General features: G+C 43.0%; 2 protein-coding genes across 4 annotated transcripts; one reads left to right on the plus strand and one right to left on the minus strand.

Moving 5' to 3' along the window:
- On the plus strand, window positions 1–4,695 carry LOC148890122 (cAMP-dependent protein kinase type II-alpha regulatory subunit-like). Of its 2 annotated transcripts, none has more exons than XM_089009284.1 (10): window positions 1–324; window positions 406–441; window positions 546–688; window positions 1,199–1,299; window positions 1,371–1,524; window positions 1,612–1,713; window positions 2,439–2,513; window positions 2,589–2,654; window positions 2,852–2,990; window positions 3,637–4,695. In XM_089009284.1, exons 1-10 carry the CDS (start codon window positions 72–74, stop codon window positions 3,771–3,773), a joined length of 1,206 nt encoding a protein of 401 aa, XP_088865410.1. In that variant the 5' UTR covers window positions 1–71; the 3' UTR covers window positions 3,774–4,695. The 2 variants fall into 2 exon arrangements, with proteins under 2 accessions (XP_088865410.1, XP_088865409.1); XM_089009283.1 differs by having other exon boundaries at window positions 2–324; window positions 1,193–1,299.
- Window positions 4,525–22,490, minus strand: LOC148890123 (msx2-interacting protein). Of its 2 annotated transcripts, XM_089009272.1 has the most exons (14): window positions 22,228–22,490; window positions 20,925–21,239; window positions 17,928–18,404; window positions 17,614–17,768; window positions 17,209–17,409; window positions 14,810–14,961; window positions 14,606–14,731; window positions 14,394–14,507; window positions 14,212–14,325; window positions 14,025–14,125; window positions 6,420–13,566; window positions 6,125–6,319; window positions 5,875–6,033; window positions 4,525–5,121 (listed from the first exon to the last, which is right to left on the minus strand). In XM_089009272.1, exons 1-14 carry the CDS (start codon window positions 22,308–22,310, stop codon window positions 4,990–4,992), a joined length of 9,471 nt encoding a protein of 3,156 aa, XP_088865398.1. In that variant the 5' UTR covers window positions 22,311–22,490; the 3' UTR covers window positions 4,525–4,989. The 2 variants fall into 2 exon arrangements, with proteins under 2 accessions (XP_088865398.1, XP_088865399.1); XM_089009273.1 differs by lacking the exons at window positions 20,925–21,239; window positions 22,228–22,490 and adding an exon at window positions 19,390–20,720.
- Window positions 22,491–22,606: the final 116 nt, after the last annotated feature.

The following is a 22,606-nucleotide window of genomic DNA, read 5'->3' on the forward strand; positions in this document are numbered from 1 at the left end:
TCGGGTCATCTGATGCTTTGCTTTATGGAAACGACACCCAAAACCTTTTGACAACCTGCTGGACCTCAAAGATGAGCAATTCCGAGATTCCGGCGGGTCTCAAGGAGCTACTGCAGGGATACACGGTTCAGGTTCTACGCAACAGGCCGTCGGACTTGGTGGAATTTGCCGTGCAGCATTTTACGCAAATTCTGGAGAAGCGAAAGAATGACAAGCCAACTAAGAAGCATGGCGGCAAGGCAGCAAGGAAGGGGGTCACTTTTGCAACAAACTCGGATGAGAGTGCCCAGGATGAGAAAGAAGAGGAGGATGAGAAGATTGTTGGTGTGTATTACGATTTAGTGTATTTAAATTTGATTGTTTTGTCAAGATGTTATCTAAAAAGATGCTTTAACATCTCCGCAGAACCCACCACTGGTAAATACAACCGCAGAGTTTCAGGTCTGTCACATGTGTTCAGATTCCAAAAACGTGATTGTTCCACATTTAATTTTTATACGTACCTTGAAATTTCTTTTTTCAATTCACTCTGTTTGTTGATGCAGTTTGCGCGGAGGCCTACAATCCCGACGATGACGACGACGATGATGACTCCGAGCCCCGAGTTGTGCACCCCAAAACGGACAAGCAGCGTCGCAGACTACAGGATGCCTGCAAGGACATTTTACTCTTTAAGACATTGGAACAGGTGCACACGCGTGTTGAAAGAACATCCTTTACCCTATAGTCCAATTTAAATTGAATCTAATGACATTGTTGGCAAAGACTAGAATTTTTACCAGGCAGTTTCAGTCCCCCTGGTGTTTTTTTTTCAACCTTATGATGCATTGTTGCAACTGTATTTTACTCAATCCTGAATATTTTGGTCAACATTTATGATCTAATGCTCTTGAACCAAAATAAAAGGCTAGTTTAGTCATGGTTCTTTATTATTAAATTGATAATTAACCAATTATTTTATAATGAACAAAACACCATATCCCAGTAAGATAATTAATTATGCTGAGAGATGAAAATTTATAACAAAAGATTAATGATAAATATTCAGACTGTGCTTTCTGAAGCACTTGTATTTATGCTACCTTGGGGTAAAAGTAACCATATCTTGCAAACCTGCAAATGGGTTCGGAAAATATATATATATATATATTAGTGAGTGTATTAATCCTTTCATTAGTTTTATGTACCATAGGAGCAGTTCTCAGAGGTTTTGGACGGCATGTTCGAGGTGCAGGTGAAACCTCAGGAACACATCATTGACCAAGGAGATGATGGGGATAATTTTTATGTCATAGAGAGGTGAGTGGTTTGATTTGTATTCAGAAGTTTGCAACAAAAATAATTTTGACTAAGATTTTGCGTCCTCTCAGGGGTGTTTACGATATTATGGTGGCAAACGGCGGGGTGAGCGTGTGCGTAGGAAAGTACGACAACAAGGGTAGTTTTGGCGAGCTAGCCCTCATGTACAACACGCCGAGAGCTGCCACCATCGTGGCAGCCCAGGAAGGCGCGTTGTGGGGCTTGGTGGGTAACAACTATGTGCTCTTGCATGTTGACCTTGGTTGTGTTGAAAGAAGCGATTCATGAATGTGATATTTGGTGGCCATGCAGGATCGGGCCACCTTCCATAGGCTTATTGTGAAAAATAACGCCAAGAAGAGGAGGATGTATGAGGCCTTTGTTGAATGCGTTCCTCTTCTGAAGTCTTTGGAGGTTTGTACACAAACACCAGGAACACTAACGATAATATACACTACAGAAAAATGAAAAAATAAATAAATAAAAATAAATAAAAATACAGCGGTACCTTGAAATTCGTAACACGACTTACAAAAAGGAACAACTATTTGAAGCCTGAAATGTCAATGTTTTTTTTAATAAGCGGTCTGCTCAGTTCGCGTGACTGTGTATCGAAAGTGTCCTCAACGGGTAATATGGATCGATCAACATCCGTATGTTCTTTATCCTTTCTCACAATTTTAGGGTAATATTGGGAAATAATTGTTACAATAACACACAAAGAAAATGAAACGTACCAGGTTGCCACGATTTGGAAGGATTGTCTGGTGTTTTTCAACTTTGTTTGAGCCATGAACGTTTTTTTTAGATTGGAAACATTTTGTGTTGCCACACGGACGAATATTAAACTACCCTCCTAGTCTTTCCAGCGGAGAATGGCATAATATTCGTAGAAAACGATTAATAAATGTCTTATAACATTTAAAATAAAAAAGACATTGGATAATTTCTCGTGGCTCACCTGACGATTATCTCACGGCACACTAGTGTGACGCGGCACAGTGGTTGAAAATCACTTTAGACTCTAGTCTCTAAAGCTGCGCAAAATGTGCGCAATTTTAGAATTATTTTCTTCATAATTTGGGTTGAATTGAGACCTGTATCACTTCAAAGTGCTGTTGTTTTCATATATTTCACAGCTCTCGGAGAGGATGAAGATTGTGGATGTGCTAGGAGCACGATGTTTCAGAGATGGAGAGCGTATTATTGCGCAGGTAACGTACACGATTTGAGTGGCCACCTGCGCAGTCACTTCGAATGGACTTAAGTCGTCGATCGTGTGACCACAGGGAGATACAGCGGATTGTTTTTACATCGTGGAATCAGGACAAGTCAGGATCATGATCAAAAGCAAAGTAAGTTTGCTGATGTTAGCAAATCTACGGGAACACCGTCATTTTAAAGCAGTCTAAGTGTGTGTAATTTCTCCTCAGTAAGTGTTGTTATTGTGGCACGTTGTCAAATGGGATATCGTCACGTTTACTATTAGGCAAACACTATGTTAACTTGAGTAAAGAATCAGTCGTGTCATAATTTGTGTTTTTGATACCAGACGAAGGTCGGCCAGCAGGACAATGTGGAGATCGAAGTGGCCCGTTGCTCTCGAGGACAATATTTTGGGGAGCTCGCACTCGTCACGAACAAACCTCGCGCAGCGTCCGTATATGCTGTTGGAGAAACCAAATGCTTAGGTAATGTTTTTGAATATTAACCAACTTCAGACGTCTATTTTTTTTGGTGAATTTAAAACCAAATTCGTCAATCACAAACCTTTGCATATGTAATACAGTAGGAAGGGCGTCCGACGTAAAAGCTTGGCCAAAACAAACAAGCGGATCAAACCTCTAAAGATGGAGGACACTGATTTGCTGTGGCGACCCCTTGAAGGGAAAAGACGAAAGGAAAAGAAGAGTAAAGTTATCATGTAACACAAAAATTTTGTATACAAAAACTGCTACGCCATATACCTACAACAATAAAAATAATATTTAAATTGAAATAGAAAAAAATTGAAGTTTGGCACAAAAATACCAATTACAGTATGTGCATGTTTGGACGAATGTGATTGCCTGTGTTCCCTGCAATTGGCTGGACACCAGTTCAGGGTTTCCCCCACCTACTTCCCCAGGACAGCTCAAATGGGCTCCAGCACGCTCATGAGGATAATCAATGAATGAATGTGTTTTTTATCTTAAGTACAAGTATACACAATCTAGATGTATATTTAATATTTATAGATATACAGCCCAGTGTGCATTCTTTTGCCACATGACATTTTTACAAGACATGCTGTTCGGTTTGTTTGTTTTTTAAACATGAATTTATCGTTCTTTTCAGAGATTGACATCCAGGCATTTGAACGTTTATTGGGCCCTTGTAAGGAAATCATGAAGAGGAACATCTCCCAGTATGAAGACCAACTTGTGGCATTATTTGGATCTAGGGTGGACTTAGACCACCAGCATGTAATGTAGTTTTTTTTTTATTATTGTGCTGATTATATGAAACTAAAAAAACATGGCCCACAGAAATATCCCCTACGATTAGTTTTGTTCTCCACTACTCTGCAATACAATTTCCTTAATAAAAAAACAATTTCCTTTCCATTACATTGAAAACTGATTTTAATTTTAGGTTTGGCATAGAGTTCAGCTCAAATGTATTCATAGTTCAGTCAAACTTTCTATTTGTTCATTTTTTTTCATACCTGCAAAATCACAATTAGCAAGACAGTGATGTTGAATTGCAGTTAATTTCATTTTTGTAGTCATGGGCACATATTTAAACAGCTCTTGGAATTAGTGATAGGCTTGTGTCCCTAAAAAAAACAAAGAAAGAGAGTAGTATAGCTTATGTATTTTCAGATTTCTGTAGATTTTTTTTTTTTAATTTGAGTTACAAAATATCAAGTGCCATGGCAGACTCCACAGGGAGTATGCTAAACTTCTTGTGTTACAAGTATTTACACCCCAGAAGAAAAAAAAGAGAGAATTGCCATCTAGTTCCATCCTGTGTTCTGGTAACGTCCAAGAGTTCAAGTCTCTGCCAGGTTTTACAAGTTCCATGATCAAAGTTTAAATATTTAAAATATTTACAGTGTCCCATACTCCAAAACGTCCAAAGGAAAATGTTGCGGGAGCAATGCAAATGTAGGTGCCAGAGGTGTAAAATGTTTCAGTAGTGGGGGGTGCTGGGAAAATGAACCAAGATGGTGGAATTAAAATCTGTGGTCCTCTGTAGAGTCTGTTTTATTTGTCCTCCCCTTATAGAAAGCACAATAAAGGCAATCTGTACATATTTAAAATTACACAATGAAATGTCATTTTTTTTCTTCCATTTTTGACATCCATGATCCTCTTGTGGGGGCAGAAAATCAATAAAAAGCTCAGTCAATCATTCTTGTTCCTCAAGCATTCTGATTTTTTTTCTTCACAGAAAAGTCAAATCCCCAATAAATAGAAATACAGCAGAAATGCAAAAACAAAAAGAAGAGAGATGTGAATCTGGTTTGATCCATCCCTGAGTTCTTTTGAGAAGGACAAAAAGACCAGACATGGGATGAGAAAAGGTTGGGAGGTTAAAAGACTGAGAAGTGAGAAGAAAGAAAAAAAACGTGTATTCCTCTGGTTTCCCGAGGCTCATCTGTCATTCTTTGATCTATCCACGAGGCAGAGTCCATCGTGGTGAAGGTCACACAGAGGTGATAACAATCATGAGGTGAGGAGAGATACTGGAGATCCCGTTGAGAAGGTCGGGCGCCAGTTGAGATAAGTGGCTCTCGGAAAATTCACATGGTGGGAAAATCTGTAGCACGTAGGCAGGCTGGGGAGAAAGGGTGAGGGAGATAGAAAAAATTACTCAACTGAAAGCTCATTTTAAAGGACAACCGACGTCACTTTTTTGTTTTTTAACTGACACCAGAAAAACGTTTTATAGCATCTAAAATACCCAAAACATGCAATATGATATTTTTAGTCAAATGCAAAACACCAATAAAAATGACTTAAAGTGTCCAAAACCTGCAAAAAATTGAGCTGCGAATTGGGCATTTTCAGAAAGTCCCGCCCCCCTTTCGTGACGTCACGCCAAGACGTCTTGCATTGCTGGTGAATCAAAAAAATGGCTTCAGATTCGGAGAATATGCTTTCTTGTTACACACCCAGTTATGAATATGATTCAAATAGTCCTGATGAATAAATAAAATATATTGACGTAATGGAAAGACGCTACAATGCGTCTTTTTTACGGTGAGGAGGCGGTCCTTTTCTGACGTCACGTACGGACTCGTCACCAACTCAAAAACAAGACTTCCTGAATGTTCAACGCGAGTCTTAAAACGTAAAATATAGCTATATGCGGTGGAATCTTATTAAAATACACGCAGTAGAAGTCATGTGGAGCCATTTTACAAATTATGGACACAACTTGTCCGGAGACGTCGGTTGTCCTTTAAAAGAGTGTGCAAAAATATATGTATACATGTGTGTGTGAGAGTGAGTTTGTTTCTCAATGTAAGAAAGGTTAAATTTTAAACTACAGGAAATGTCAATGTTTAAAAAAAACTTAAGACTTCACCTGATTGGAACCTGGATTTGGGATGTTAATAATGCCAGCCGCCAACTTTGTCTGCAAGTAGTTTATAAAGGCAGACTTAAGAGCTTGCGTCTGGTTCAGAACATCATCTTGATCTCGCCCACAAGGCAAAGCAAGCAGAAGACAGAAGTCACACTCCCCCTGCGGTAACACAAACGCAACAATGACTCAAAAGAAATGAGGGGACGCCAAGAATTGGACGACAACCGGCAAGGAGGCTGTGAGCACGTACCGTCATCCGTCTGGCGACGCTCTCAAGCTGAGGGGCCTCGAGTCTCATCCTCTGGACAATTCGGAGGAAGGCGCCACCTTCTTGGAGGGGCAGTGATCGGTGAGCCAAACCTTTGTTGCCGCACACAAAATGCAACTGGACCGCTGCTGTATCGTTTTTGAGCGCAAGGAGCCCTTGCCAAACAATCGGGTATTTCTGTTGAGTTTGGAAAGGAAGAGGGAGAAAGACAAGAATGTGTTCAATGAGCACTCAGTGACTTAAAATAAAGACATTGTGGAGAGGGCGTTTCTCTTACTGTGAGCAATTGCACCATATTAACAGGCTGTGAAATCTTCCCATCAGGAACGACATTCGTTGTGTCAGCCATCTGGGAATGGACGCCTCTTGGGTTCGAGTACATCTGTGTGTATTCTGGGAAGGCGCCACTGAGTCCTTGTGGCATGAGCGAAACTCTCTGGGGAGATGATATTGTAGGTCCTGACTGCCGGATTGCCATTAGTCCATCTTTTGAAAGAGGCGAGTGGGGCCTTTTAGCCTCCAACGGCTTTACATCCTTCTCAGAAACACATTTAGGCAGAATATGCGCCCTTGGAGACAACGACATCGGTAAAGTGGAAGGTGCAGAGGCAGAGGGGTGGGTCTCTTGAAGGTGTCCCGAATGTGCGTCTGTGGACGAACGCTCACCCTGTTGGTGAAGGAGCGCACGCATCTCTCTCGGCGCCATAAACGCTTCAATTGGGACGCCGCTTCGGAACCCCCCGCGAGGATCTGATTGCAACGTCTCGGGTTTCAACTGTGCGGCAGGCTGCCGTCCTTGGTGGAAGCGTCTCGAATCGTCTTGGTCCACGTCGTGACTCCTTAAAGCACTCGGGTTCACCTTGAGGACCTTGTCTCTGCCGACAGTTTGGGGTGAAGTCGGTCGTTGTTGCATCGAACCGGGCCAGGGAGACGTAAGAGACTCACTATGCATCCCGTAACTCATCACGGAGAGTGGAGGGGTGTTAACCCGAGCGTCCCCCTGGACGAGATGTCCCACGGGAATGGACTGAGTCGAGGGATGAGGTGACATTCGTCCCAGCCCGCCAGGCACACTGTGAGGCGGCATGATTACGGACTGTTCCGCATGGTGCACACCCGTGATGAACTGTTGCATGGCGGGAAGCCCGGTGGGTAACATCACCGGGACGCCCTTAGGTGAAGAAGACCCAATGGGCGAGGACACTTTAGTAAATGGAGAATGGGGATGACTGGACTTGCGCGGGGATCGCGGTTCCTGCTTGTTGCCGCTGAGATGCGAAGGCGTTCTGTCACCGGCGGCTGTCACAAAACCCACGTGATTTCCAGGAGGAGACGGCAGGTGTGGACTGATGGCGGGACTTATGGCAGAGGCCCATTGCGCCTTGGAACCATCTGAACTATGCAAATCTCCGCTGTCGATTTTCTTTTGATGTTTGCTCGGCAGGTATTCCTGGTGGTACATCGAGCTCATACTCTGATTGCCAAGTCCCTGTGCAAGACGCTTTACCACTCCTTGAGAATAGGCAGGCTCCATTTTCTCCAAGACTGTGGTTTCTTGTTTATTTGAAGAAAAACTCGACTGAGTCTTACCAGAATGGGCATGATCGGTCTGGAAAGACCCTTTCGGAAGGCCTGATTGTGGATGATTGTATATTTCTGGTTTGATTTGCGGCATGGAGACCAGTTGCTGAGATTCCATGTCACCTGCCGTTGCTTGGGGAATTTGACTTATTTTTGCACTAATCCGTTGGGGTCCCTCCGTTTTTTGTCCCGAGTGACTGAGTACCACAACTCCTTCAGATGTGTTGACCCTGAGACCCGGGCAAGACCCTGTTCCGAGAGTAGAACTTTCAACAATAAAGCGTGTTGCAGTCCCGCCCTCATCACCGATCGTGGGTCCGTGGTAGGGTCCGCTATCATCTTTTCCGGGCCTGTAGTTGTGCTTCGGGAGAGCAATGTCCGCAGCCTTATTACCAATGTTGAGGTTTACTTTGTCTTCGGGTTCAGGAATGCAAACACGACTAATAACGGAGGAGTGCAATGCAGTGGATGCAATGACAGAAATCACAGATTTGGTTTCGGGAGATGGTTGCGTGGCGGGCGTTCGAACAGACTGAGATGATACCCGGCATTCGGGTGGTGGCGATTTATTTGGCACAAGTGTTAAAGTAGTATTGTGCTCGGCGAGGATTTGTTCGTGGACTGCGGGTAGATTAGTCGGTGCATAACTACTCCCCGGGAGAGAAATGGTTTTGTGTTTCAAAAGAATCTGTCTCAGATCGCTTGAGCCACGATCGATATCTATACTTTCGGAGTCTAGTGAGGGTTGTTTGTCCTTGGGTGCTAAAGGCAAGGCCGGTGCAGACGTAACCACAGTAGCAACAGAGTGACGCATCCAATCTGGTGGTGAGACGGGTGCCCTACTGTTCTGGAGCGGTTTAATATTTGGTCTGCATGCTAGTGGTGACGGGGAGGGTGAATGTGGCTTTAGACCCACTGGACTTTTAGACTGGGGGTAAACTGTTTTGATATGTGGAATCTGCTCTTCTGTAGGCGACTCTGACTCTTTCACCTCAGGGGCCTTGACAGCTGGAGGCTCTTGTTCGGGCTTCCATGTGGTGGAGGAGGTGATGACAGCAGTGGTAGCTGCTGACGGAGTAATTTCTGGGACAATCTTGACAGTGGATGCGGTGTTCTGAATTGAAAGAGTTGATTTTGCTTCACTTAGGGGGGGTTCTTTTGAATCTTTCCGTGCTTGCTTTTGGCTTTTAGTACGTTTGATAGATTTAGGTCTTCCCTTAGGGCCCTTTTTGGGTGTGGATGGTGGGGGAGGTTCCTGTTGTGTGTGAACAGAACTCAACTCGGGTTCTGGTTCCTTGGCGGGCTGAACCGAGTCTTGAATCTCTGGTTCAGAATTTATGTCGACACTTAAGGATGGTGTTTGGGATAAAGAGACAGCTAAATCCTCAGCAGTGATGGAGTCGATGGCGGCAATGAGTTCTGTTTCACTAGCTGGATTGGGTTTTTCTTCATCTGAGATACTTTTCAAGTCTGTGATTGGGCCAGTTGAGGTTTGAGGTTCACTTGGAAAAGACGGGTCTGTGAGCTTGGCGATGTTCTCCACAGCCTGTTCCAATTCCATCTCATGTGTACTTATTAAACTTTTTGAGATTTCCAGATGTTCCTTTTTTTCCAAAGACAACATTTCACAGTCGTCATTGTTAACCCCTTTGTTGGTGCACTTTGAAACATGGTCTTTCACCTCTTTGACATTTAACCTGATCTTGAGGTTCTTCAAAACCGGGGACTTTGGAGTCCTTGGTGACTTGTTTTTTCCTTTCACGGGCTTATCTTTTTCTGTGGTGCTTTTTTCTTCCAACAGAGAGGGATAATCCTCCTTGTTGTTTAATTTACCTTCACAAATCTTTTCATTCAGAGCCTGGGTGTCTTTGACCATTTCTCTTTTATCTCCTTTCTTTTGGTCGACTTGAGGCGATTGGGCTTCTTTAGAGGGATCTGGCAAAACCAAGGTACTCTCATCAGTGCAATCCATTTCCTGATCATTTCCCTCTGTCAACTCGGATTTTTCTCCCTTCTTTGTAGATCCACTTAGTAGAGCTGTCGCCAATTGACCCGTTGAAGCTTTTGTGCCACCGGGGGAGAATTTTCCCTTCAAATGTCTTGAGATTCTTTCAGAACTATCAAATTCACTTGGATCTACGTCTTTGTTTTCCATTTTTATTTTGTCCATTTTAGCTGCGTCTTCGCCCTGCTTACGATTCTTGGGAGGGCGGCCCCGTTTCGCTGGAGGAGTGGGAGCCGGTAAATCCTGCTCATTGTTATGCTGCTGTGTCGGATCCTTATCTGTGACACGTTTTCTTGCAGAACGTGGGGACTCTTGAATTTCTTTTGCAGTGCGACACGGTGTTTCTTCTTCAACTGGGGTTGCATACACCGATTTCACATTCCTACGTCTTGCTCTTCCCGATGATATGCTCTGCTCAGAGACGTCAGCATCCGAGCCATGAAGGGGAGATTTGCCGGTAGATTTAAATTCCGCCCTTGGAGAGGACCCTCGTTTCAGTTTCTCTTTGTCAATGCGTTCGCTCTTTCGCGTGGCTTGTTTTTCAGGAGCTGACACGGTGACAAGAGTTTGGGCTACTTCGGTTGAAGATGGTTTGCTCTTCTTAGCTTTCAGTTCTTTTGTTTTATGTTCCTTATGGGCAGAGTTTCCCCCTATGTTAGTGTCAGCGGTGGGCTCTTTACCGACAGGAAGTGTTTTTTCTTCTTCGGGCTCTGAAATTGCACAGTATGTCTCTTTCTTCAGTAGGGACTCTTCGTGAGAAGTTAGTACAGGACTTGTGGGTTGGGAGACTTCGGTCTGCGTTGACAAAGAAACAACCTCTGGTTTTGAACTACTACTACTAGATTCATGCAAACTGCAGCTGCTCGGCTCTTCGATATTAGGTTTGGCATCTGTGACATCATCGAGTTTAATTTCAGATGGGGAGAGTTTAAAATCAGCCTCCAAGTAACTGGCTTCTTGCTCGACACATGGAGCTTCTGACTCAGCGGTAGGCTCGGTTGGTGGATAAAGCACTTGCAGATGTTCAATTTCTTTTTCCTGTTTTATGAAAACCAAAGGAGGAGATGGCTCGGTGGGTAATGGAGACGTCTCTTCGATGGGAGGAATGTCTTTTAGCTCCGTGAGTGAGATAGGGGGTGTTACCCTGGGCTCAGAAACCAAATCTTCAGCAGGACTGATGGGCTTTATTTCTGGCTCACTGATAGAGTCTTTTGTTTCAGGTGATTGCATCTGTGGCTCTTCCACTGATGTTTTTTCAACATTTATTTCTGCTGTTATTTCTTCTGATTGGGTTTCATTCTTTTGTTGTTCCAATCTTGTAAGTTCCAAAAAACGACTATGGAAAAGCATCACTGGACCAGAGTCGAGTTCACCATCTACACTTCCATGCTGATTACCTTGCTGATTTTGAGCTTGCTCGGCTTCGTCATATTTTCGCTGCAGATACTGAAGTCGTCTGGTGTCCAACTCAAAAACGGGGCTGTGAAGGAAGCGGGAAGCAAACAACTCCCTTCGTTCTTGCTCCTCTGGCTTTGGCTCCTCTTTTCGATCATCAAGTTTGTCCTCAGATCCACTTCTGATCTTTTTCTTTTTCATGTACCACGACGGTGTCGGCCGTGGCGTTGATTCTATCTTCTCAGTATCTTTCCGGTTGCGTAAACTTGCAAAATGAGAATCATAATCTAAGAAGGACCAATTATCGTCTCTGGAAGACGAGAGGGATTTTGCCCGCTCAAGCAGAGCCTTTGTATCTGGTGTGATCGTCTGATCAAGTGCAAAAGAGTAGAATTTATTTCTTTCAAGATGTGCAGTTTTGGGGTCTGAAAATCTCTCTGCCCTCGGCCTCTCTGAAAAAGACTTGGAAGTAGATGCCACAGGGGAAGAGGGTTTGGCATCTCGATCCTCTTCGGAGTCTGATCTCACCTCCCCTGGCTCGATGTCATGCCAAACCCCATAATCCAAACGTTTGCGGTTATGAATGTTTTTGTTGAGAGTCCTAGAAAAGTTCATTTCAGGTAACATGTTTCTGTTTACTCTACTCTCCCACCGTTTTTGTTGCTCCTCTTCTGGATTGATAAGTGTGGTGGATTTATTTACTTGTGCATTGTGTGTCCTTTTCACAAGCAGCTCCAAATCGGGGTTCATTTTTTCATTTTTACAAAGTTCTTTCTGCACATGATCAAAGTCTTCCTCTGTATGATGGGAAAACTGGTGTCCAGGAGAGGACGTGTTGTTACAGTCAGGATCTTCACTTTTTTGCCTGAAGCTCCGATAGACACGCTCTCTTTTCATTCCTTCAGTGTCAAACTGGTCAAGTTTCTTTTGTTTGTGAGAGGGAAAATTATCGGTGACATCCTCAGGTGGTTTGCCAACTTCATGCACAAGACTGCGGTGTTCCAAGTCATCGCTTTCACTTTCGTGCGGACTTCCTGGTTTGTCCGGTTTTCCAAGTTTGTCAGACTCTCGATGCTGCTGTTGATGCAACCGTCTATTTTGCTCCATTTGCTTGCGGTAACTCTGAGACAGGTCAATATCTACAGGCTCCTCCTTAATCTTGATGCTTTTGGAAAATTCTTTTACTTGACCACTACTTTTGAAAATTGCACTGTGTTCCTGTTCTCGTGCAGAGCCCTGGACTGAACTACCCTCAATTGAAAATCTTCGTGATGTCGTGTGGGCTGGGAGGCGTTTTGATTCAGAACAGTCCAACGATCCCTCAGATTTCTCTCGGAGTACTTTCATGTCCTCTTGAGCGTCCTTTGGGATTCCACTTTTAAATCTTGAATCTCTTCGTAGAGCATCTTTGTGTTTATCAGAGTCTAGCTCCTTCCCATATGGCGCTATCACACTTGCTTCTTGCGATTGATTAGAATCCTCTTCATCAACCCTGGTTCGCTTTTGGTGAATGGTCCTTCCACCTGACTCAGCAAAGCGTCTTTTTCTTGCTGCAAGGCGATCTGAATCCACCGATGAGTCTTTCCCATCATTTCCAATCTCAGTTTTAAGATGTTTCTTGAGTCGATTTTTTCCATCCATATCAGAATTATCCCCTTTAACCGTTTCAGATCTTTCGCTTTTCACCGACTCGTGGTGGGCAGCTGAAAATTGACTGCCCGCAATAGACTCATTATCGCCCTTATATTTCTGCCTATCTTGGGCATCCAGTTCAGTTCCCTTTCCTCGTCCAGGGCCAACCTCAAGAGCAGCATCGAACTCTGTGTCTGGTAGTCTATTGGATGGAGATTGCCCCTTTACTTTCCTGGATTTGACTCTCTCTGCTTTTTCACCTCTCTCTTTTCGTTTTGGCCGCTTAGTCTTTTCGGAGCCCACCACGCGATCAGGTTGACTGCTCTTTTCACTCTTGTCACTCTTTGAGGCATGTTCGAGCAAAGTCTTTTCTGATTTTTCAAAGTTTAGGGGTGAGAGTGAGCTTACGCTACCACTTCTCTCAGAAGACTGGCTATAAACTCGTCGCTCTGATTCTCTGGGGGCTCTGTCAGACGGTGATGGCGACACCGCTGGAGTAATAGGCCGCCGATGGTGAGATGGACTCCACCTGTTTCGGTCAGCTTCAAAACGTTCCCGTTCTCTTTGAATGTAAGTGTATTTCCTTATGTCCTGCTCAAAGGGATCTCTGTATTCCCGGTAGTCCCGTGGATCTTCATGGTATCGTGGGTCAAAGTGTTCTCCCTGAAAATGTTCCAATTCAGGGAAACGGTCCCGACTGCGAGCAGCATACTCCCTCCGGGCATCATCCGGGTAAAGGCCAGGTGTTCGTATAGTTTCATAGTAAGCTCTCTCTGCTGTAAATTCATGGTAGAGTGGCCTGCGATCCTCTCTGTTGCATGAATAGGCAAGAGAAGGAAAACTAATTAGGATAGTTCAAACATTTCTTTAGTTTAAGCAAAACATGTTTAAATTCTAATCTGAACTCATTTTTATGTAAACACACCCCACGCCATCAACACCATGTCCCATAGGTCGCCATACATAGGGGAAATAACAAATTCCACACATCTGTGGTCCCAACATTTTTGTCTTTGTATTTCAGACAACACAGAAAATACATTTCAATAAAGAGCAACAAATTGACACCATCCCGATGGCTGGCTGTTAGAGATATATGACAGACACTGTGGACAGAGACTCGGAACCAGAAAGTAAACAAGTGGATATAGTTTGTCAAGAAACTTATTTCTCGTATTTATGGAGACTTTATGGGACACCCTTGGCATTAATCTCTTGTTCACAACTAAACTCATTTTTATGAGTACGCAATTAATGTAACCCATCTACCGTCGTTCAGGGGGAATTTCATAAAGTTCTCTAATGTCTTGCCCAGATGTCTGCATGGCTCTGAAGAATGCCAACTGACTCTCTTGACTCGCAAAGTCCACCTGTCAAAAATAAATGATCACATCGTGTAAAACTGAAATCTGTTCAACTGATTAATAAAAATGTCACATTTAACAAATACGGTCACCTTAATTTTGTTGCCTCCAATCTTCCAGCCTTTGGTCTCTCTTACAGCAGTTTGAGCAAAATCTGTGTTGTTGTAAAAGATGAGGGCCATTCCTTTCATTCTGTCAAATAAAACCTAAAAAAAAAAACAAATAATGCTTAAGACTGTTTGATGAATGTATATTCATTAAAAAAAAACCTTACCTTGACAACATGACCATAACGACAAAAATGGCGCGTGAGGTATTGCTCTGTGATGTTAGTTGTTAGCCCATCGAGCCAAACACAAGCTGTGGGCATACTTTTCCCAAAACCAAGCTAAGAAAGAGGGGGAAAATGACATTACGAATGTGATATAAAAAGTAAACATTTTACTGGCAAACATAAAAAAAATAACTAATTTATTATACATTTACCTTTAGTCTGTTACTGCCAAGATACTCGCCATCCATCTTTTTAATGGCCTTGCAGACACTGGCAATATCAGAATACTGTACAAATGCATATTGGGGAACCCCATTTATTTTCTTGATGTCAATGTCCTAGTGGAGAACAAAACACACATTTAGAGGGCTAGAGAAAACACCAGAACCATTTTTTATGCGAAGGTGGTATCTTACGACAATTTCTCCAAAGCGCTGAAAAATTTCAAAGAGTTGTTCACGGCTGGTCGTCTTCTCGAGGTTGCCAATAAATAATGTTCTGGTGGCTTTTGGGTGGAATTCATCTATTCTACCATCCAGGGGCCTGAATTCATTCTCGCTCTCCGTTTCTAAGAAAAAGAAATTACTCATTATGACAAGCTCGGTCAGAGAAATGTTAACTTTTGGACAAATGTCTTGATAAAAACAGTTGGGATTAAAAACTATACTGCAGTATTCGGTGACGCGCACTTCATCTTTAATCTGTCTGCATTCTCACATTTGGTCTGATTCAGCCTTACAAAAGGAGCTGAGCGATGAATCAATATTTTTTGCATATGTGTGAACACGCCAAACTACCTACCCTAGTTTTCTGATTGTATCTACTTTTGATAAATACTTAAAAGTAGACCTGATAATCTTACACATTCCCCCTTTAATCTTGTGAATAAAAATTCCAGAGACCCCGAACAACCTCACCTCAGAAGGTTGTGTGCACCCAACTGCATAGTGAGAGCTGTTTCGAAAATGTTGCTTCTTTCGAGGGATGCTGAAATTCAGACACCATTGGCATTTCACAGTGGTTGACTTGAATAAGTCAACCACTGAAAAGCGTTTCGCACAAAAATTAAATGTCGGGAACAACAGCTAGCCATTTTGACCCCGAATTGATAACTCCACCAGCCAAAGAATCGGCACGAGTTTCAACAATCCTGCCAAGCTCAAACAAAGAAAATATCATAGACCGTGGGAGCTTTTCCAGCCAAGAATTTATGGCCTTATTTGCGAGCGGACAACACAGCTTTTCAAGACTTGAACGTTGGATCAGCAACATAAGATCCGCCAGCATGGAAAAAGATGTGGGTGGATGTGTAGGGCCTCTCGACCTTTTATATTAAAGATAACTTAAATAAAACCCTTACCATCTTCACAAACTTTCTGTTTCATTTATTTTAAATACAAAAAGGGAGGTTTATAGATGCTGCTTATTATTTCAAGATGAAAACCAAATAGTAATACACAAATACATTTTTAAAATGCTGTTATATCAACACGTGCTGACATTGAATCAAAATAACTTTAACTGACATTTTGACTTTTACTTGACTAAACAATTCTAATCCAATCAACCTGTTAGACCACCTCAACCAAATATATGGTTAAAGTTCTGACAAAGGCATTCTAAATGAAAAGCTGGCAGTTTTAAAAACAACTGAGCGTCATATTAAACGCCTTGGATAATGGGTGGATGGATGTTATTAGACATAAGAAATTAATTTATGGGCGAGGCTCTTGATTAGAGACACTGTGGGAGTTAGGTGAGGCAACATTCAAAAATTGCAAGCAAAAAATCCTATTCTGGTAGTGTCTGAGTCACATCTGTTTGTGCAATTTCACTACCGGCTGCTACACTGGCTTGCTGCGCTAACCACAGACTGGCTAGGTGCCATAAGCTTGTCTTTTGTGATCAAGTGTTTTATTTTTCTTGCGGTTAGCTTTTTACATTTTGAGCCTCTAAGAATCTGCAATGCCGCATTCGCAAACAATACGTGAAAATGATGCACAAGCTGACAATTTTAATCAATCACGACTTGTTTTGAATGAAGATGGGCGAGCACGGAAAGTCATGACTAAAACATTTTATCCTGATTGTTGTCAACTTAAAAATAAAATCAATACCATGAGATGCAGGACTAGTGCTCATTCATGTTTTAAGATCAACTCTCTTCCATTATTGATAACTTTATACGGTCACAGATGAGCAGAAGAAAGGAGCATTAGAGCAGAGTTCCGATGCGTATGTGGAACTGTTGCGGCTTGGAATTGAAGCGGATTCACGTGGGGCAGGAGATGTGAGACAGTCGCTTTTCGTCAATGGATGCTATAGCTTCGTGTTCGCTTTCAACATTTAGCTTGTAGCAGACGTGCACATTTCACCATGATGTCTCTGATCCACCGGTGAAAAGGATGCTTTGATACTCTTTCCTCTAAAACTGCTTCATTCAACAAAGAGGGTGCAGTAAGTGCTCAAGATTGAAGACTGTCTGTGTCTTTCGTGTTGTGTCACATAATTTGTTATTTTGTTTTTGACTTCAAGATGGCGCCGCGAGAGTGACTGCCTCAACAGCAGCTCCTGTGAAATGTAAATTTATCCACTGTGAGAAAAATAAAGGCTCATCTAATCTAATTTTCTTTGTGCATAGAATACTTTGTTTTATCTTTGACCCTCCACTGCCACCCCTTTCAATGTTGCTGCTGTAAATTTACTGATTGTGGGACTATTAAAGGCTTTACGATTTCTGTACATGAAGAATGGACAGCAAGAAAATACATTTATAATTTGATCAATTGGTTTGATTATATTAAACATCACTTACCAGGACCATTCCATGCGGTGACTTCAATCAGCATGCCAAAGAACAGTTTTCCTTTTGGGACGCTAAGGGCTTTCTCTTGATCCTCTTGCTGTCTAAAGAACACCAGACCATAGCGGTCTTCTGATGCTCCATGGATCTGCACGGAGGTCACTTTGCCATGTTTCTTGAACTCATGGAATAGTCCATCTTTTAAGCTTGTGTCTGAAGAGAAAATGATAACATTTTGTAAGTCTGCGCAATCATGAATACAATCCAAAAGCATGTCTTCTCTCCCAAATTACAGTCGGCATAACCTCAGAAACAAATGTCTCCGTATGGTGTGTTTACATTTTCACAAACACACAGCGGTCACCCGTTCAGTGTAGTTTGGCCTATTTCAGTTGATGAAAATTTAACCAATCTCACCTGTCGATCGTGCCGGGAGGTTTTGCACTTTAATCCCAAAGCTTCTACGTGGTTCATCCGAGTCAAGCACCATTGATGACTGAGGTGGCGCGTGAGCAGCTGACGACTGAACAGAACGCGCCCGTGATCCATCACTTGAGCTGCTGTTGGAGTCACTGTCGTCAAAAGAGTACACTATTTTGAAAGTTGCTTATAAATGACATTTATTGTTATTATTATTATGTCACAGTAGCTAGTCTGAGTGGCAAGCCGATGAGACAGATAAAAGATATCAACACGGTATCACTGCCTCCCACAACTCAAAATTATCTCACCTGCCACTTCCTGTACTGCTAGTGCTGCTCACTGAATCAGAACTTGAAGATCTGCTGCGGGATTGAGATCGGGGTCCTCTTCCAGGGGAAAGTGGGGCTCGTTTAGGGGAATGAGCAGCTTGGGAAGTCTGTCCAGTTGTCCGCTGGGGGGAAGGGTGTCGAGACTGTGAGGAATGGGACGATCGACTCCGGCGGTGATGGTACGTTCGATCAACACGTCGTCCTCTGTCGTCTCTGTAGAGGTCGCGCCGTGTCGCAGTCGCAAGAGAAAAGGGGTCTCGCATTCTAGAGTCAAAATGAGGGTCTGATGCCTCAAAGGTTCCGCTGATGGTGCTGCTCCCTGGACCAGCAGCAGCAAACAAAGTGCGTTCCCTGTAATAGTCCGCATTGTAGTGCCGCTGTCTGTCAAAAGTGCCACTGCGCTCATGGTGTCCATATGGGCTGTGGTCATACACACGTTCGCGGGTTTCTGAGCTACTGCAAAATGAGAAGAGGATAGAGAAGAGAAGCGGATCAGTTGGATCCCTGACTTGCAGCTTTGCATTCTGTATTGTGTATTGTCGCCTGCCAAAGAGGTCTTTGTCCAAGTTGAATGTTTAAATCCATTCTTCTACATGTAAAATATATGATTTTTAAATATCCAGTTATGTTTCAAACAGCAAAAGAGCAGCACTGTATCTGACCGGTTACGGCATCTAATTCACAGTTTGATGCCAACAGGTTTCAAACCGGGCTGTCCTTCCTGTGCGGGGTCTGCACGTTCTCAATACGCTTCAGTGACTTTCTCTTGGGACAGAGGCTTCCTCCAACATACCAAAAATATTATATTCAAACACACCGTAAATAGTCCAAAACTTTAAATAGGGGGATTAAATTATTTTGTTGTGTACATACAGTATAGTCCGGCGACTGCCCAAAATAAAATAGGATAGGCTCCAGCCACCCGTCACCTTAATAATAATATAGAAGGATGGCAAAATGACAGAGCTTTGGAGAAGACCAGTAACGTCCTAAAAATACGAGTCATTCACATTTAATACGTCGCTTTTAATATCTCAAGGGACAGTGTAACTTTTGACGGATTAGAGAGTTTCACGTTGCATGACAACTCTGGGTTAAAAGTGTCACAAGCACAGGCCTGGTCACCAGTCAATGGCGGGGCAAGTATAGCTAAACAACAAGTCATGTTTTTGAAATGCAGGAGGAACTCTCAATATCTCAACACAACCCTCGCATGCACGGAGAGAACATACTAATTTCCCCACAGGAGGACCTGAGCAGAGATTCAAACCAGTCCACTCTGATGCAGACGTGCTATCCCTTATCCCAATTCGATAGACATAACATTACATAACCTACAGAAGTATTTTATTATTTATTATTATTTTTTTAATCTAAATGTGATGCGATGTCAGACAAACACAATGGAAGATGAAAAAGCAAGGGACAGAGAAATACCAACCTTTTTTGTAAGAAGTTACTGTAACTAATCCAAATAAAATTTAGGTGGTCAGAATGTGAGAGCAGGAATGAAAAACCAACAGGAAAAATCTGTTATTCTAATGAGCCAAAAACGGCTCTCTTCGATCAGACTGCGAGTAATCTTCAATTACTGTGGAGCACGAGGCCATCAGATAATCCACTGTTAGGCAATGGAATTTCCTTCACGGGATGAGGGGAGGAAAAAAGAAAAATAAAACAACCACAGAATTAATGGATTTCGGAACATGTAGAGCAGGGGAAAAAACAAAGTAACATAAAGCTCTAAAAAATAAAAATGATGAACTTCAGGATAATTCAGACAAATCCATGTCGCTTTAAACAGAATATCCAAATGGATCATCTAAGCAAAAAGTACTTTCCAAAAATTCCACTTTAACGGAGTCAAAAATGTATTCCTTGGGCTTTTGCACTGTATTAAACAATATGTAAAACGGAACACACTGACGATAATTAAACTCCGAAATAACAAGCTATTAAATCCCAGTTGTTGGATATGGCATAATTCCACACTCCGCGGATCGTATCCGATGTGCCTGCTGGCTGTCTTGAGGTTGTGGTATTACTTTGGAAAGGTTGTCTTCAGAACTCTTTTCACTGCAGATTGGGCAACCTCAGACAGCTACATCCACATACAAGTAATCCAATTGAATGGCAGATACACCAATCCACACTAGGATACAAGTGAGTACATCCAAAGTATATATCCAGGAGGGTACATCCAATGGCGCAGACTTCTGGTATCTTCAGGAATAGCTTTGTAAACCTCCCTGGGATAATAGATGGTATCCTCTGTATTCTTGTGAAGTCGTCTACGTATAGCTTCCATATTTCGTAGGCATTGTAGCTACTCTATTTCATGGTGTGCTAAAAACTGTCTTAAAAAAATACAAAACAAAAAAACTGCATTTAATTTTTTGGATCTTGGATTGCATAATAATTAAGTTCCAGTTTCAGAACAGGCTGTATCCATGGATTGAAAAATATTTGGGGGAAGAAAAAAATAGTAATCCAGCTATCAGCAATTGCCAAAACAGACAAAAGGATAACCAGATGTAGGTAGTCCTGAAAAATGTTATGATAAAATACCCAATAACCCGTGAATCCACCATGGCAAGGACTTACTTCCAGATTTCATTTTTGAAGTGAAAATAAAAACTTAGATCCATCTCCTGGGGAAAAAGTATCCAAACGCTCCCAGGAAGGGGTAATTTCCAACAAAATAAATCCAGAACTCGCCAGGATATTCCTTTTGGGTGTAATATCCATAAACAGATCTGGTATTAACGTAACCTTAAGAAATCATAATGCGTGGTTAATTTACATAATCCCATGGGCATGGCAAGTCAATTATGATGAAAAGCGGACCGATCCCTAAATTACCTTTGTGAGACCCCTGTGAGTCATATATCCCTTCGGAATGAACCAACTATGTGATTTGGTGTTACCGCTATCTCATACCGAGATTTCCACGGATTGGTGACCAAGTCCACTTACCCATCTATTCTCCGTTCATAACGCCCCTCTCTGGTGTGAAGGGACACAGGGGGGCCAAAGACAGGTCCAACTGTTCCCCTAGAGAATCCTGTAATGTCTCGACTGCTAGAGGGGGAGCTGTCATCAAGGCCCCGAACAGCACTTGGCACTGACCCAGGTTCATTGTAGTCAGTCCGAAGGTCCCTGTCCCCCATTTTGTTAACAGCATTGTGTGCCTTCTGAGCGCTTTTGATATCCACAAAATCCACAAAGGCTGCAACGCCGCCCTCTGACCCTCGCTTCCGCAGGACCTTAACACTCTCCACACGTCCATACCTGAAAAAGGATGAAATCAGATGGAATTGGTTTATTCAAGATAAGAGAGTAATTTATACTTCATGCCAATAGAGCATCAAATACTTCTAAAATTGAAGGAAAATCCAAGCAACTGCAAAGTAAATCGTCAAACATGCAGTGTTATCATCTTGGAGAAATCGTGTGAAATCCGAAGAAATAATCAAGAAGATCGATTAAATTGAGATTATTTGCATTAGCTTCTGCTAAAATATGGATATAGACGCGTTTGTTGAGTTCACCGTGGGGCTCTTACACCCCCCCCCCCCCCCCCCCCCCCCCCCCACTCCCCGCAGGCGAAAACGACATGTTGCGTTTTACCATTTTCCAACATTTGGAGCATAAACCAGACGGGCGCCAGGCTCTTGTTTTAGCTGAGTGCACAATTAACATCAAGACCGAGGATGGTGATACGGTGCTTTTGATCAGTTCAACAACCAGCGAATTTTTGAAGATGCGGGCCCGGTTGGCTGTCTGATTTTGACGCAAATTTGAGCTGGTCTGTTTTCTAAATGCACGACTCTAACACCCTAGCGGGAGTTAATGTTTATTTGGACTACACATATACAAATAAAAAAACAACGGTGCAGTGCAGGTTTTATATAATGTGCCTGTTAAACGTGTGCGCCCGTATGTCTTTTAACGATCATTAAAACGTATTGACTTGCCACAAAATGGTTGGCTGGGTGGTAGGTAGCTAGTGGCTAGCGCCTTGCTTATCGCTCGTAGCACAAGTTAGCTAATTCAGCAAATATCACCAACAACGAGGCCAGGGTGCGCTCGTTTGTTATAGCGTGCTCTTAGAAACAGCGACGTCGTGTAGTGCGAGTCGAGCAGAAGTTGAAAAGTCCCCTTCTCGTAGTTTGCACACGCTAGCGTTAGCATCGACGATGGGCTAGCCACAGACGGTTCAATGTTGTGTATGGCGCGCTGCTCCGCCACCAGAGAATCCCCCTCTTGCGTAACCTACCGTTTAAAATGCTCCACAATTTTCTCCTCTCGAACGTGTTCGGGCAAATTTCCCACCCAAAGGTGTCTGGTTTCCCGAACCATCTTGCGCTATCGTTTCCCCCTTCACGCGCATATGATCGAGCGCGTTTGAAATCCCAGCTGGTCGAAGGGTCCTTCGGAACAAAATGAACGACGACGTATTTATGCCAAGCAGACGCTGGGCCTGCACGCCCGCTGCTCTTTTAGCTTTAGCCGCAGCGTCCTCGAGTCAGGGACGAGAGCGCGCTTTAGGGTGCGAGCTGCGCGAGCACTGGCTGCGCGCACCCTGGGAGGGCCCACACGATTCCGCCTATTGTCGAATGACAGTGGCGGTCCTTGTTTGCCCCTTTGCAACAAAG

The sequence above is a fragment of the Hippocampus bargibanti genome, linkage group LG12, assembly GCF_051943395.1.
Source record: "Hippocampus bargibanti isolate YZ-2025 linkage group LG12, ASM5194339v1, whole genome shotgun sequence".
In the NCBI taxonomy this organism is placed as follows: Eukaryota; Metazoa; Chordata; class Actinopteri; order Syngnathiformes; family Syngnathidae; genus Hippocampus; species Hippocampus bargibanti.